Source organism: Lepidochelys olivacea, assembly GCF_965140295.1.
Source record: "Lepidochelys olivacea isolate rLepOli2 genome assembly, chromosome: 1".
Lineage (NCBI taxonomy): Eukaryota > Metazoa > Chordata > Testudines > Cheloniidae > Lepidochelys > Lepidochelys olivacea.
Window position 1 is genome coordinate 47204482 of NC_140411.1, and position 17916 is coordinate 47222397.

Consider the following 17916-nt stretch of genomic DNA (forward strand, 5'->3'; position numbering starts at 1 on the left):
GTTCTCACTTTCTGGTGACATTGTAAATAACAAGAAGGCAGCATTATCTCCTGTACATGTAAACAAACTTGTTTGTCTTAAGGATTGGCTGAACAAGAAGTAGCACTGAGGGGCCTTGTAGGCTCTGAAGTTTTACATTGTTTTGTTTTTGAGTGCAGTTAAGTAACTAAAAAAGTCTACATTTGTAAGTTGCACTTTCAGGACAGAGATTGTACTACAGATTGTATGAGGTGAATTGAAAAATATGATTTCTTTTATCATTTTTACAGTGCAAATATTTGATTTCAATTACAACACAATACAGTACATATGAAAATATAGAAAAACATCAGAAATATTTAATACATTTTAATTGGTATTCTGTTTAATAGTGCAATTAAAACTGATTAATCATGATTGATTTTTTTAATCACAACTAATTTTTTTGAGTTAATTGTGTGAGTTAACTGCGATTAATTGAGAGCCCTATTTTTTATATCTGTTGTTTGCATTAAATGTTTCCTTCCTTTTTTATGCTAAAATCTTAGTTTGCTCATCATTCTCAATTTCTGCTGATTTTGAATGAAAGAGAAACGCAGTCTGCTATTCCCCTACTTGTCACATCCATCTTTGCTACTCAAACTAGTCTAGCTAATTCTTTCACTGTTGTGGGGAAATCACTAGTCTCTCAGGGTAAGATCATCTTGAGACTGTTTAACCTCACTTTCCTGAAGCATAAATAGTGCTAACACAAGACAAATGGATGTATTTCTCCTGTAAGACAACTTTATCCAATTTCAGAACTTTCCCACCACCCTAAAACAGTAAACAATTAATCTAAACTAATTAAAAAGTATACTTTTGGGAACTAGAACAGTACTGGAAATGCTATTTTAATGGTACTGAAAGCTGAAGAATTTGAAAGTATACTTATGAATTTTAGTTATACAGAAAAGATCAAGATGGGCAATTTGAATGCAGAAGCTAATGTAGTTCAATAAATGTGTGTCAATAAAAATTCAAAGTGGCAACTCTAAAATCTGTTCAAAGGTGTGTCCTAGGCCTGTTACGCATGCATCTCAGACACCTACTTTCCCATTACTCAACACTCTTTATCCTTGGTGAAATCCAGGTGCTTCCAGCGCAAGAGCTTTCTTTAGGCTGGCCGTGATACACAGTTACAAAAGTGATTTTAACAGTTGTGGCCTTCCTCAGAGGGGGAAAAAAATCTGTAGCTTGTCTGAATAATTAGTTATCAGAAAAAAAGTCAGAGGAGAAAAAGCTGTTAACAGAGATTTGTGGTCTTCCAGATAATAGACCAAGTGGCAACTGCCTCATCTATTTAGGTGATTATCAAGCACCCATTGCTGTAGAAACTGTTTCCCCAAAAAATAATCTTATAGAAGACATGGTCAGACAAAGTGGTCTCGGTTTCTCTTGGCTTCTAGAAAGGTGTCTGGAAACTTTTTTCCCTCTTCTTTTACTGTATGTCTATGTGAGCTGCATCTTGTCCCTTTCTATCTTTCTTTTCTTAGTCATTGCTGTTGATGTGGGAAGGCTATGTTAAAGAAATGAATCCCGGGTTTTATTCTGAAGGCAGGGAAGCCAGGGTTCATTTTTCACCTCCGGAATATAATTCCATAGCCTCAAGCCATTATCTTGAGAACTCTTGTCCTCTACTCTAATGAGTTTAACCCTGGAGGTTATTCATTGAATCATTCCTGTGGAACATGACTGTTAAGTTGTTCTACTAACTAATTTGGTACAGTGCAGTGGAAGGGCGTATGGATGAGGACTGCCACCTTGAAATCAGCATGTTTCTTTGTGGGGAGCCAATGTAGTGAGCAGAGCACCCCAGTCGTGTGCTCTCAGTGGCTGGTGATGCGTGGGACGTGGGTTATTGTGCTTTGGTCCTGTTAGGATCTTTTAAAGGTCAGTGTAATTTCTTTAGTACAATCAGGTGCAGTCACCTAGCAAGGAAGTTATGAAGTCATGAACAGTCGGCCAGATCATTACTCTACAAAAGAGGCTTGTTCTTCTAGGTACAGAAACGAGAATATTTTGGAGCAGCTACAGCTCTTTTGAGTGTCCAGAAACACCAAGGGGTCTAGGAAATCACCCAGACTACAGAATCACATGGCATTTTGAGGTAGACTCTCACTGAGAGATGCTGTGGTGGACAGCTCTTCAAAATGTTTTCATGATGCAATTTTTAGCCCTGCAGCCCAAGGCCACAGCTGGCCCAGGTCAGCTGACTCAGGCTTGGGCTGCAGGGCTAAAAATTACTGTGTAGACATTTGGGCTCAGGCTGGAGCCTGAGCTCTGGGACCCTCCACCCTCATAGGGTCCCAGAACTCAGGTTCCAGTTCCAGCCCAATCACTCCAGTGATTTTTCTGCCCAAAAGACTAAGCCTTGCAAGCCCAAGTCAGCTGATGAGTTTATACAGTGTATCTTGGAATGGCAACTGTTCTTGAAACTTTGGAAGTTGCTAATGGCCTTCACCAGTCAGGAAGGATATGGATTTAACTTGTATAGTGTAGCATAAAGCTGCAGCAGTACCTCAGTTTCCAATACTGACTGAAATTCAAGCAGAGACGACCCCTGATTCCAGGGCAGCAGACACCTCAGTGCAAACCTAAGCAATTCTGAATGAAAAATAACATGAAAACAACTAATTGTCACTAAACAGAGCCTCAAATTTCCATCTTGAAAAAACTATCCAGTGAATGTTTGTACATCTGGGTATAGTGCTTAGATTATCCACAAATACAAAGTTTGTTTTTAAATCAGAAGATGCAGATATTGCTGATTATGCACTAACCCAAATTTAGGTGAATAATTTTTAAGAATACAGTTTAGACATTAGCAACCAAGTATGCAGATACATCACTCATGAAAAGTTACACAGAGTTGATTGTGGAAAGCACATATACCAATAAGTGAAGATTGTCTCTCAGTAATTGAGAATTTAGGGTAGGTTGTCCATTTGGAAAATACAATCCATGAGGAGAGTATTTCAGTTACTTTCCCCACAGTGCTTCTTATCGGCACTCCAGCTCATCCTTCCTGGTATTGCAGATGTCGGTGATATGTTCTGTGTAGATGTCCCTTGACCATCTGATGGTCTCTGACACCATGAGTTGCTGCATCAGCCAAGCGTAGCGTTGACCAATTCTGCAGTCCGGCAACATTTGCTTGTTACTGGGGTCCCATGCGCCCAGGGCTCTGATGATCCGTGTGTCTCTCTGAATCTGGTAACCCTTAGCTCTCAAGGTGTCAGCCAGAGGGGCGTATTTCTCCACCTTTCGAGCTGACCCTTCCTAGTCCTAGTTGGATCCTGACTAACAAGGTGTGGCAACAGTATTTGATAGCTCTGCAGTTTTCAGTGTTCTCATTACAGTAGGTCCACAGAATGGAATAGTCTTGTTCCAGTATTCTGAATTCACACTTCCCACCTAAACAGCTATGGGCGAGTGAGGTAAGAACATGGCCAAACTGCAGATGGAGGAGTAGTAGTTCTGGGGCCTCATAAGAACTCCCTCTTGGCTGTTCTTCTGGAGTTGTGGAAGAAGACCTAGAATGTGCTGCAGATGCAGATATGGCTCTGCCTCCCTGTTCCTTTAGTCCTTAAATTTAAGATTCAAAACTGACTTGAAAATTTCATGTAATTTTTAATGACCACATATAGTTGGGGTCTCTAACATCTGTAATACACCTCTCCTGAAAAACGCTTAAGTAGCAGGCTAAATGCTAATGTCATGTCGGGATTAGTTTAATTAAGGGCATGTCTTCACTGCGAAGTTATCTTGCGATAGCTCAATTGTTCCCCTTAACTTGTTCCCTCTGTTCACACACAACCTGACATTCAAATGCTGTGATGCCATAACTTAAGTTGGCTGGCTCAAATGGGGATATAGGCTGAAGTGTGAGTGAGCGCAACTTGTCAGTTGCTAACTGGATGTGGTTAGTGCTGCTGCTGGTCTAATGCTGCCTTTGTTTCTTCTGAAAAAGTTTTCCTGCTATCTATCTGTTCTAGTCTGGAAGCAGGGAAGTTACCAACCAGTTCATGCAGCCTGCTTTGGCATTCAAAACCCTACATTCACATGTGGGTGTGAATACCAGCAACTGCAATCCTTCAGCTTGGTACAGAGATCCATTTGATTCTGTTTGACAGTGGTGACTAAGACGACTTGGTAGCATGCTACCAACTGGCTGGAGGCTGATACCAAGGTTCAAGTAGCACTGTTGTGGTACAGATCTTTCCTCCGAGTTGGATCTGTGCCTTATATTCACACATTTATGCTTTATGGAGGGTTTCTTTACTGAAACATACTTTCCATAGAACCATAAAATCTTGATTCTTTGATGTTTGATTAGTGTGTTTTAGCTCTTCATGAAATTACTATATTTTTTTATTCTTAAAAATCTTTGTTGCACTGTAGTGGCAAATTTATATAGGTACAGTTGAAGTATTTTATTATAAGCCCTTGTTTCTAGACACTGAACTTTCTTAAAATATGCCTTGGGAATTAAATCTTTCATGCTTGTTCTTAGCCTAGAAGAACTTTTTGGCAACTTTGAATAACATTGTCTAACCACTTTTGAAAAACAAGATAATGAAAAGTTTAAGGAAATGTAGAATGTCTATGCTGTAAGATGTTGTTTGAGTTCTTCCCCACACATCATTTTAAGTTGTTAACTTGCTGTGAATGTTGCCATCAAGAGGAATGAATACATTGTTTAAAAAATAGTTTGAGAAATAAATTATTGAACACGTTGAGAACTTCTTACTATGTATGCAAGATCATTACTTTCTTTTCTTTTTTTAAAAAAACTTCCTTTCCTGATGCTCCAACCACATTACTTCCTATTCTGATACCATTACTTGTTCCTTCCTCTTTCCACATTTTTTGCGCTCCTCCTCCCTGCGTTCAAGGCTATGCACAGCTCTGCCCTGCCTACCTCTCTGCTATAATTTCATATTGTGCACACACGCCTTATTTACCATCCTCAATCTAACTGCTCCTTTCATTATATGTACCAATATGTTTTCTTTGTTGCTTCTCCTAGGAATGCAAGTCTAAATATAGACATATATTTCATTGGCAAGAAACAGGTAGACTTGCTAAACTAAAATCATCTGAAACATTTTTCCTTTTTCTTTTAGTTCCTGGAATAGATGGCGGTGGTTTAGCTGATGCTAGTCTCACAGATTCCTACTTTAGTACCAGCTTCATTGGTGTTAATGGATTTGGAAGTCCTGCTGAAGCAAAATATCCCGTGATGCAGGTAATATTAGCAGTGAACTGTATCAATTTGCACTAGGTCTGACAGCCATTGTTGTGCCAAGAACTGAAAACAGTTAAGTGGCAGGAGCAACAGAAAACTAACTTGCCTTTCTACAACTGTTTTTCTACCTGTTAGAGTACATTTGGCTTTCCCAGTTCATCTAACAGGGTGGAAACAGAACAACCTTGTTCATTCCTTTGTGTTGTAATTATCTTTATTAGCAGTTTTGTTTAACTTATGTTCCTTTAGTTTTTCACTTTATAGTATTGTATATTGTGATAGACCCAGGCCAGTTGGGTACAGCAGAGTAGTAGAAGGCACATATACTGGCCACTGAATAAACAGTTTTCTGTTCCCTGACTGACCAGAGCAGGGGCTGCTCCAGGCTAGGGTGGACACCTGACTCCAATTAACCTGCAAAGAGTCAGGTGAGGCCATTAAGCTAATGTGAACACCTGACTCTAAGGCCCCTCTGATACTATAAAAGGGCTCACTCTGGTTAGGCCGAGGAGAGGAAGTGCGACTGAAGGGCTGGGTAATGAAGACATCGTCATGCCACTGGAAAGAGAGCCCTAAGGTAAGGGTGAAGGAGAGAGAAGCAGGAAAGCTGTGCGGAAGTGGCCCAGGGAAATGTAGCAACTCTGGCAGTGAAAGGTTGGCTGCCAACAGCTGCTCCCATTAGGGTCCCTGGGCCGGAACCCAGAGAAGAGGGTGGGCCCAGGTTCCCCCCAACCCACTACTACAGAAACACGTCCTGGGAGGGGAAGACAGGTCCCTGTCAGGACAGGAGGCTAAACTGTTCTGGAATAAGCCCATAGGGACAACAGAGACTGTGGGAGTTCTCACCAACCTCCTTGCTTATGAGGAAAAGGGCTCAGTAGACTGTAACCCTGGCCCTAGAGAGAGAAGGGCTATGTGGAGTGAGCCTCTGAGGCTAACATAAACTGCCTGGAAGCACAGGACCCATGGGGACAAAATCAGAGCTCTGCCACAACATATATAATATTATATTACAGTGGAGTCGCATCATACGTGCATTTAACTTACGTGAATTCAACTATATGTGCTTGGCCAAAAAAAAAAGAAAAATAACAATAACTCGCGGCGGTGGAGTACTGTACAGGAGTCGACGGGAGAGCGCTCGGGGGTTGATGCATCCTGTCTAGACTAGACGCAATAAATCGACCCTTGCTGGATCGATCGCTGCCTGCCGATCCAAGTGAGCGTCTTGCCACGCTGAGTGAGATTCTAGTGTTTTAAAGATGCGTATTTTTCGTACAACATGGCCCCTAAACGCAAGCCAACTACTTCATCTGGTGCTCAGCCGAAGAAACAGCGATCTGCTCCAAAGTTGGAGGAAAAACTGGCTGTGTTGGACTTATTGAGAGATGGTATGTCGGTCTCCAACGTGGCGCATAAATATGGCCACAACAAATCTAGCATCCATGCCATCAAGATTCGAGAGAGAAATTTGTCAAGCCATAGCATCAAGTGCTCCAATAACTGCTAAGGTGAGCCAGGTGCATGATAAGACTTTAGTGAAGACTGAAAAGGCATTAAATTTATGGCTGGAAGACATGAACCGTAAACGGGTGCCTATCGATGGTAACATGTTGCAAGAAAAGACTCTTAGCCTCTACACGCTGTTTATACCTCCCACCGAAGACGGACAGCTTTCTGATGAGAAGGAATTCAAAGCCAGCCAAGGTTGGCTTAACAGTTTTAGGAACCACTTCAACCTCAAAAATGTGCAGACTACTGGTGAAGCTGCATCTGCCAATGAAGAGACAGCAAAAGCCTACCCCTAACAATTAAAGAAAATCATAGAAGAAAAAGGCTATCTTCGGAACAAGTTTTTAATGCTGTTGAGACTGGGCTCTTCTGGAAAAGAAATGCTCAACTGCACTTACACTTCGAAATCAGAAAGACAAGCCTCTGGCTTCAAAGCAGCTAAAGACTGTGTGACTGTGTTGTTATGTGGCAGTGCGGCTGGGCATTCAGTAAAGGTGGGCTTGCTCTACAGGGCTGCAAATCCCCATGTTCTAAAAGGCAAGAACAAAAATCTCCTGCCTGTGTTCTGGCAATCAAATAAAAAGGCTTGGTTGACATCAGCATTATTTCTGGATTGGTTCCACAAGTGTTTCATTACAGTGGTCAAGCGGTACCTCGAAGAGAAAGGACTTGACTTTAAAGTGTTGCTGATCATAGACAATGCTCCTGGCCATCCTGAGGCACTCCAGTTTGCGCAAAACGACATTGAAGTAGTCTTTCTCCCTTTTTTATTCTTCCATCTATCTCTCTCTCTCTCTTTTTGACTATACGTGATTTTCACCTTACGTGCTGACTTTAGAACCAAGCCCCCGTATAAGATGCGACTCCACTGTATATTAAATCCTCTTGTGACTTATGGTCAAAATATACTGCAATCTTAACTAACTGTCCAGGTTTCTTTTTAGGGCCCCCCCTTATTTGTGTCTATCACATTTGAATTGGTATGACTAACTTTTTTCAGCCTTTTTACTCAAAACTATAAAATATTTTTAATTGAAATACATTTTAATGTCCTTAAGCCTCTGAAATGGTGTGAACTGTTAAAGTAACAGTATACTAATAGCTTGACTTATGTAAACTCTCAGGTAAACATCTATCACACTCTATCTATGTGCATTGCCCACAGAATATAAACTAATTAAGTGACCTCCATTTGCTATGTAATTTTTTGGAATAGATTTTATTTTATAGCAAATATAGGTGTCCATTATATGTTAATGTATACAATATAACAGTCATATAATACAGTCTGTTGGAAAGGGCTGCTCATCTTACTTTGAAGCATAAATATATGGATCTGCTAGTAAATGCAGTAATAACCTCATAAAATAAAGCACTCTAACCCCCAATCCATCCTCTCTTTAAAAACCTGAGGGAAGATGGTCTATCTATGGGCTTGGAAGGCTAATAAATCCAGATTTTGGGTGACCAGGAGCAGCGAGTGCTTTCTCATGAAGAAAGCCCTGACAGCAGCTTTTTCTTATTTTATATCAAGGGAACTCCAGTTCATAAGGCTCCTTTGAGGTCTGGTATGATGCATATAAAAATAACCAGCGAAGGGTGGGAAAGAATTAGGTGTTCCCTTTCTTCCTTCTTTTTCATGTATGATATGAAAAAGGCTATATCACTTATTTTAAATGGGGTTGGAGGATGCATAACTTGCTGTGTCTAATTTTTTTATTACTGGTAGCCATGCATGAGATGAAAATTGCCCATCTTGACCTCAGATCTCAAGGTGAGTTGGTAGGACTGGAAATTAGAAAATCATTTTCCTATCTCTGAAGAAATTTGAGCTAGATAGCATTGAGTTAAACATGGAACTATGCAACATACCCATCAAAGTTTTGCATTTTTTGGACTCTGATCTTTAACAGCAACATCTTCCTTGTAGAATACACAACCCTTGTTATAATTTCATACTTCTTTCAGAAACATAGCACTTCATGCACTTAACCTGGCTGCCCAGGCAAATGCTGAATATTTGGTAATGTTGCTAAGGTTGTAATTCAGGTTTTGTGGGTTACTGTGCGAAAAATTAATGTGTTGTGTGTAGTGTTTTCTTATCTGTTGAAGGCAGAAGAAAGTTCCTTGTGAAGATGGGGAGTCTTGTTGCTGAAAACATGCTCGGTGGACATTAAGCTTACTGTTAAGAAGTGTCCTATAAGTTGACATTTTCTTGGTTTTAGGGTTTGATTTGGAAGATGTTGTACTTAATCAATAAAATGAAGTTTCTGTCTGTAAAGTATGTCTCTGGAATATATGAACACAAATACACAAAAATTATAGGTGGAGCTACCAGCCCCACCTATTAAGGTTGCCTGACACATCTCATTATAAGAGTGCATTTTCAGTTGCTTATAACTTTGCCAAATTTTAATTATTTGGGCTGCAATTTTCCATGCTGATTGTCTGCCTCAGAATGATTTTTCTTTTAAAAAGGTTGCCCAGAAAATTTCATTTGTTTCCAAGAACAAGAGTAGGAATATATTCTTGTAACCTTTTCTTTTAACAACTTTACTGCCCTTGTGCTTTGGAGCAGGGACTCGAAATTTGGTAGGCTGGTGGCCATTGTGTCAAGGATATACTTCTTTCTGTCCCTGTGAAAATCTGCCTAAATTGGAGCAAGTTATAAGACTTTGAAAATCGCAGTTTGCACATGCTCAGTATAGACTTCTTAGATTTTAGTAGCTAAATTTCCTGAAGATTCCATCCACATTGGGCATGCTCTGGCCCAAGGCAGTGTGGAGCTTTCCCTGCATTTGCTGCACTGGGCTGCTATAAACTCTGCTGGGTCCAGGTTGGGTAGAAGAACTGAGAACTCCCTCCTGTGCTCTGAACCCCCGCCCTCTGCTAGGCCCAAGCAGCATGGAGGAGGAAGCTGCCTGATTTATGTACAGAGGGGACAAGAGCTGGACATGTGGGGATAGACTGAGTAGATGGACATGGAGGCTGTGACTGAAGGCTGATAGAGAAACTGGAGGCATGGCAAGAAGGTGAGGTGAGGCCAATCTGACGAGGAACTGGAGTATGGGAGGAGAACTGGGACTGGCTAGGCAAAGAGACTAGGGCAACAGGATGATGACACTGAGATTGGACAAGAAGCTTGGGGAGTGAGATTGGGAACATGGACTGCGGCACCAGCGACTGGAGGCCAGGGGAACTGGGAATGGCTGAATAAAATGACTGGGATTAGGACTTGCTGGGCAAGGAGGTGGATGAAAAGCCTGAGGAGTGGAGACTGGGAAGAGGAACTGGTTGAAGAAGACCACAGGCTTGGGAAAAGGACAGATTTCAGGGGGTGGAGCAGAAGAGTCTGTGCTCACTAGAGCATGCTTTCTTCTAGAACCTGGAATGGAACCCAAGACTACTAAATCTTACCATTCTTCTGCTGTCTGTGAAGCTCACTGGCAGTGTCCCATAACCCTTTAGTGCTGGTGCACATAGAAGATGACTGCCTACTACTGCAGTCAGTTACTCTGTTAGCTCAAGGCTGTGTGGTGTATCTAAAGGTTCCACCCCTTCCGGTGAGCCATGCGAGACTGAGAATGATGAAACATGATGGAATTTTTTTTTTTTCTGTTGGTTCTTTTTAGAACCTAGGTAATTACTCACACACACATCTGTTAAAAGAACATTATTAAGGGGGCAAACATCAAGCACTCAATGGTAAGGAAATACCAGAATTAAGGTTGCCTGTGCCTTAATTTAGTTCCTTTGTGCGTATGTATTGTGATACTGTTTTCAATTACCTGGTCACAGAGTCCCCGTCTCCTTCAGTGTGCAGAATAAGCATCTGTTCAATATTTTGTTTACTCATTCATGTTCAATGTGTGGCCCCCAGGCCTTATTTACCATACACCCATTCAAACCTTCCTCTGAAAACAATCATTTGCTCATGGGCTTTTCTGTGGAGCTTATCACTATAGCATTGGAGTGCTTCAGAAGTATTAATAAAATGTATTTACACAACACTCCTGTGGGTATTGATCCCCATTTTACAAGTGGCAAACTGAGACAGAGATTAATGTCAAAAGGAGTCCACTAATTTTGGGTGCCCAACTTGAGAAACCTACTACCAGATTTTTCAGCATACTTCTCATTATATAGCACTTCATGTTCAAAGCACACTTCACACTGACTTCAGTTACAGTTGAGAGTGCTCAGCATTTCTGCAAATCAGACACCAGGGTCCTAAGTCAGAAAATGGAAACTCCCATTTAGTGACCACCTTTGAAAAGTTTGGTTTAAGTAACTTAACTACCTTATATGGGAACTCTGTTGTAGAGGCAGTGATAGAAACCTATGCTCCATAGTAGCATTCAGTCTCTCTTACCATGAGACCATTCTTTCTTTTCCTGCAGTCTGCTGCCTCGTTCATGAGACACCTTTCCAACTGAAACGGCTACTACAGACAGCAGCCTCCTTCACTACACAGCCCTGATTCATCCCTACAGCAGGCCTGTCTTGTACACTGAATGGGGCAGGGGTCCTGTGGAAAAACTAGTTTGTGATCCTGTAATTAAAGACTGTATCATAATGCATACACTCCAGAGGGGCACATTAAGATGGTACAGACAACCTAAATTTTTCTTTGAGTTCTTGCACACATCCATTCCACTTAGATACGCACGTGCCAGTGCACTGAAGCCAGAGAACTTTTCCCCATAGCAGTATCCACTGGGGCAGTGCATGTGCGCTCTGCACACTTGTGGTACTAGCCAAGGCTGTGAAGGGTCAGAGCAGCCCTGCCACCCCTTGCTCCACTCCAGTTCTGTATCATACCCTATGGTCGGTAGTCAGCGTGTGTGAGCTGCTCACCTTTTTTTTTTCGTTCTCTCTTTAGGAAAAGTTTTCTAGAGGTTTTTTTTAATTGTAAATAGTTACTTTTCTATAGTTTTAATGGTACTCATTTGCAAAAGATGACTTGGTTTTTGTCTTATTGTTCTTTGAGCTTTTCTGTATGGGGGTCATGCCTAAATTCCCATGGGTTAAGTGTTGTTCTGGCTGTAACTAATCTGTCAGTCAGCGAGCCTAACTCCTTCAGTTTAAGGTGTGTGGGAGAAGAAAATGTGAGATATAAGTGCCCTCTCTGTAGGGGGGTTAAGATCAGGACTGAGAAGTTGAGGGAAGTTCAGTGTCAAGATATCCTGGTGGAAGCAGCTTTGTGCTCAGTTTTGGAACCCAGGTGTTCAGTATGCAGGAATTTGGACTGTACTCCATCTTAGAACATTCTACCAGGCTTGGCAGCATCCCCGTGCTGAAGAGATTCAGAGAGATGACACTCTTCTCTGTCTCATATCATGTAAACAGCAGCAGAAGTCTAGCACTTTGACCTCTTCCAGCCAGAAAAAGCCCTCTTCATCTTCAAGTCTTCCAACAGACTTTCACAAGAAGACCACTACCAGGTTAGAGCTAAGCCAGGTCCCACTAGGAACTCCCCCATATCACATTCTGGCGATTTAGAGTTGTCAGCTCTGGCACCTTATGTGGTACCATCCAATGTAGGCCTTGGATTTATTGTACACCTGCAATACCTCAATAGATACATAAAGAGTTTTGTATGGTTACCTTAGCATCTATTGTCCCTAGACCCAAAAGACTAGTTCACTGCTCTCAGCTTAAAGGATTCCTTCTTCTATGTGGGTGTTTACCAGAGCCACAGGAGCTTCTTAAAAGTCATAGATGTTATTACAAGCTTATGGTCCTCCCATTGAGTCTGCACAAAGTGCATGGCAGTAGTTGCAGAATATCTCATGAAGGTAGAGGTCCCGGTGTACCCATATCTGGGTGGTTGTTTTGAGATCTGTCCAGACAGCAAATAATAGTGGCCATTGAGAAGATCCGGTCCCTCTTTCAGTCACTGGAACTGTTGATCAACAAGGACAAATCAGTTTCCCCCTCTCCCGAGAATCAAATTCATAGGAACAGTTCTCAGCTCAACCACAGCAATCACATATTACCTCAAGCTAGGATTTCAGGTGATATGGGACCTATACAAAGACTTCAGGCATATTCTTGTACAACAGTGAGGAATTGCTTGAAACTTCTAGGTCACATGACAGCTTGTTCTTACAAGAATCAGTATCCAGACTTTACCTCAGTCATGTGGAGTGTCTATCTACTATCCTTCTCATCATCTGCTGGGCATGCTGACTCAGATATCCACAAGTGTTTTGTCATCCCTGGACTGGTGGATGGACTCTGCCAATGTATGCAACAGTGTTTCTTTTGCCCCAACTCTGCCCTCTGTGACCGTGGTCAAGGATGATTTTCAGACTCAAGTTCTCTCCCTCACATGAATGGTTGAGAGCTTCAAGCTATCCACTTGGCTGGTGAAGTGTTTCTTCCCCATATCAAAGGTAGTTCTGCTCAGGTGCTCATGGACAATACAGCTGTGATGTTCCATCTAAACAAGCCTGGACGTGTCACGTATGACCCTGTTTGCCAAGAGGCGATAAACCTTTGGTCTTTCTGCATCAGGAATGAGATTACTCTCAAAGCATCTCACTTTCCTGGGTCTCAGAACTGTCTGGTTTCTCAGACTGAACATGGCAAAGTCTATTTTTCAGATCTTCAGAATGCCAGAAATAAGCCTATTCGCCACCTGATGGAATAGGAAGAATCCCCAGTTCTGTTCAAGGTCAGGTCACAGCCTGGGATGTGTGTCAGATGCATTTCTACTATCCTGGAAGGGGAAACTTCATTACATTTTTTTCTCCCATCACTATGGTGTCAAGAGTTGTGAGCAAACTCAGACAGGATGCCACCACCAGTCTCGCCCAGCTAGCATTGGTTCTTAGACCTCTTGAGCCTTTCTATTCAAAATTTCATACCTCTCTCTCAGGCTCGGACATAGTGTCACAGAACCATGGTCAGATGCTGCATCCCAACCCTCTCAGCCTACATCTGACTGCTTGGATGTTCAGTGGGTAGCTCCCCAGGACGTGATCTGTTAAGTTGGAGTGCAAAATGTTCTTTTTAAATAGCAAAAAACCCTCCACCAGATAGAGAACCTCTTCTGGTTTTTTTTTGGTTTTTTTTGAGGTAAGTATGTTTGGTCCCAGCAGAATGATACCTCTTTCACAGGCTCCTATTCATATTATCCTGGATTACTGGCTTCACCTAAAGAAAAAAGGATTCTGTCAGTTAACTGCCAGAGGAACCTTCAGGGATCTCCATGCCCTCTCCTCCTGTGGAGGAAAGATCCGTTTTTCCAATCCTATGACTGTTAAGTTCTTGAAAGGTTTGGACAGGCTCTTCCCAAGTATTAGGAACCCAGCAATATGATGGGATCTGAATTTGGTTCTTTCAGTTTTAATGGAGCCCCCTCTTGAAACTATAGCTGTGTCCTCATTTTCTCCTGTCTCTCTAGCATTCCTGGTGGCTGTTACTTTGGCCAGGAGGGTAGTAAAACTTCAGGCTTTGGTGGCTGACCATCCTTTATATGGTGTTTTATAAAAGAGAAAGTGAGTTTGTATCCACACCCCAAAATTTTCACTTAACTGGTGTCGGAACTTCATCTAAATCAGACTCTGTGCTCACCAATCTTTTTTCAAAACCTTTTCCACCAAAAAAAAATAGGAGAAATCCGTACTTTGCGGGGGCATAAGCCTTTTATTGGGACAAGGACAAAAGAGTTTAGAATTTCTCTTCAGTAATTTGTCTCCTTGCTGACAGGATGAAGGGGCAGCCTTTCACTTCGAAGAGGATTTCTTCCTGCATCTCCTCCTATATTTATCTATGCTACAATATTGCTAAGGTTCCCCAATCTCAGTGAATTCTAGCCCATTCTACAAGAGCACAAATATTGGCTGCTTTCTTGGCTTGCATTCCCACCAGTGAGATTTGCAGGGCTGCAACTTGGTCATCTGTTTAGACCTTCACCACTCATTATGCTCTCTCCAATGCCTCAAGAAATGACGTTAGATTTGGGAGAATGGTGTTGTAGGCCTTGTTTAGGTAGACTCCAACACTCTTCTCTCATCTGGAACTGCTTGTGAGCCATCTAAAGTGGAATGGACATCTGCAAGAACTCAAAGGAAAACACGGTTACCTAAGTGTTTGGTAAATGTGCAAAGTCTCAAAGAACATGTCCATTTCATGACTACCCCTCCTTCCCCTCTACGTTGGTGTCACAGCAAATTCTAACTTCTGGTGTGAAGGAAACGAGGGGCATTGGTACTACTCTGCTCCTTTGCACTCTAAGCCGGCAGCATGCCTGTGCAGAGGGTGTATGTGCTGCCCTGATGGGTACTGGTATGGGAAAAAGTTTTCCTGCTTTGGTGCACTAGCGTGCACACACACCTAAAATGGAATGGACATGTGCAACACATCTCAAAGAACAAGAGTTATCAGACAGGTATGTAACTTTTTTTCTTGCATTTCCTAACTTTTGACGACTTGACTTTAAGATTGCAATGTTATTTTAATGGTGTGTGTGTATAATATATATATAAAAATGTATTGTGGGGCATGAAGAGGGAAGGCAGGAGAGAACTGGTTAATAAGGATAAAGGAAGCCAAAGTAGAGGAGAGGCCTGCTTCCAGGATAAAGGGGTAGTTGACTGGCTGAGCTCTTGCAGAACTCATTTTAATACTGCTGAGATTTGATTTAATTGTGTATATATTGTATGTTAGGGCACAGAGAGCCTTGGATAGGCATCTTTATTAATTTAAGTCTAGATAAATAGATAAAAAGTAAATAAAGGATAGAGAGGAAGGGAGGGTAGAATGGTAAATACCATAGAAAGCAGCGATCTTCCAGAAAACACCATCCTAGCCACTATGGATGTAGACGCCCTCTACTCCAACATTCCATACAAAGATGGACTATAAGCCATCAGGAATAATATCCCCGATAATGTCACAGCAAACGTGGTGGCTGAACTTCGTGACTTTGTCCTCACCCACAACTATTTCAGATTTGGGGACAATTTATACCTTCAAGTCAGCGGGACTGCATGGCCCCACAGTATGCCAACATTTTTATGACTGACTTAGAACAACACTTCCTCAGCTCTCGTCCCCTAACGCCCCTACTCTGTTTGTGCTACATTGATGACATCTTCATCATCTGGACACATGTGAAGGAGGCCTTTGAGGAATTCCACCAGAATTTTAACAATTTCCACCCCACCATCAACCTCAGCCCGGACCAGTCCACACAGGAGATTCACTTCCTAGACACTACAGTGCTAATAAGCGATGGTCACATAAACACCACCCTATACTGGAAACCTACTGACTACTATACGTACCTACATGCCTCCACTTTCATCCAGACCACATCACACGATCCATTGTTTACAGCCAGCTCTAAGATACAACCGTATTTGCTCCAGTCCCTTAGAGAGAGACAAACACATACAGGATCTCTATCAAGCATTCGTAAAACGACAGTACCCACCTGGTGAAGTGAAGAAACAGATTGACAGAGCCAGAAAGGTACCCAGAAGTCACCTACTACAAGACAGGCCCAACAAAGAAAATAACAGAACGCCACTAGCTGTCACCTACAGCCCCCAACTAAAACTTCTCCAGCACATCATCAAGGATCTACTACCTATCCTGAAGGACAATCCCTCACTATCGCAGACCTTGGGAGACAGGACAGTCCTCACTTAAAGACGGCCCCCCCAAACCTGACGCAAATACTCACCAGCAACTACACGCAACACAACAAAAACACTAACCCAGAAAACAAACCCTGCAACAAATCCCAGTGACAACTCTGTATTCAAGGCACACCATCATTGGACCTAACCACATCAGTCACACTATCAGTGGCTCATTAACCTGCACATCTACCAATGTGATATATACCATCATGTGCCAGCAATGCCCCTCTGCCATGTACATTGGCCAAACCAGACAGTTTCTACGCAAAAGAATAAATGGACACAAATCAGACGTCAAGAATTATAACATTCAAAAACCAGTAGGAAAACACTTCCATTTCCCTGGTCACTCAATAACAGACTTAAAAGTGGCAATTCTTCCACTCAAAAAACTTCAAAAACCGACTCCAATGAGAAACTGCAGAACTGGAATTAATTTGCAAACTGGACACCATCAAATTAGGCCTGAATAAAGACTGGGAGTGGGTGGGTTATTACAAAAACTAATTTCCCCATACTAATTTTTCCCTACTGTTACTCACTCCTTCTTGTCTGTTTGAAATAGGCCACCCGCATTACCACGACAAAAGTGATTTTTCCTCCCTTGGTATTCTACTGTTAATTGAATTGTCTCATTAGCGCTGACCCCCCACTTGATAAGGCAACTCCCATCTTTTCATGTACTGTGTATATATACCTACTAGTGTATTTTCCATTCCGTGCATCTGATGAAGTGGGTTCTAGCCCACGAAAGCTCATGCCCAAATAAATGTGTTAGTCTCTGAGGTGCCACAAGGACTCCTTGTTGTTTTTGCTGATACAGACTAACACGGCTACCGCTCTGAAATAGAAAGCAGTGAGGGTGAGGCTAGTAGAAAGATCCAGTGAGGGAAGAGTAAGGAGAGGATTGGGACAAACAGTTAGTAGAGGGGAAAGAATGTCACAGTGAAAATCTGAGGAATGGGAGTCCAAAGGCCTCAGCAGTATCATAGAATCATAGAATATCAGGGTTGGAAGGGACCCCAGAAGGTCATCTAGTCCAACCCCCTGCTCGAAGCAGGACCAATTCCCAGTTAAATCATCCCAGCCAGGGCTTTGTCAAGCCTGACCTTAAAAACCTCTAAGGAGGGAGATTCTACCACCTCCCTAGGTAACGCATTCCAGTATTTCACCACCCTCTTAGTGAAAAAGTTTTTCCTAATATCCAATCTAAACCTCCCCCACTGCAACTTGAAGGCTGAGGCTGAGGCTGCAAGGGTGTGCTGTGGCTGCTGTTTCCAGTTTTTCCTCATTCATCCCGCTCTACAGATTGTCTGCTTGCCCTTTCATCAGCACCTGACTCTGTGCCGCCTTTCACACTGCCTTCCCTTTAGATGAGATGTAAGTAGGGGCAGAGTTGTGCTGTTCCTTGACAGTGAAGAAACAGTAAAAGTATACTAATTTTCTGAATGATACTTACATTTCCCTTTTGTAATTTAA

At 42.1% G+C, this 17916-nt stretch overlaps 1 protein-coding gene across 3 annotated transcripts in view; it reads left to right on the plus strand.

Annotated features, from left to right (window-relative positions):
• PAN3 (poly(A) specific ribonuclease subunit PAN3) overlaps window positions 1–17916 on the plus strand; it is a 121665-nt gene that overhangs the window by 12456 nt on the left and 91293 nt on the right. For all 3 annotated transcript variants that reach the window (XM_084631810.1, XM_084631809.1, XM_084631811.1), the window contains exon 2: window positions 5148–5269. In XM_084631810.1, coding sequence (XP_084487936.1) covers window positions 5148–5269 — 122 coding nt within the window. The remainder of the gene's footprint in view (window positions 1–5147; window positions 5270–17916) is intronic.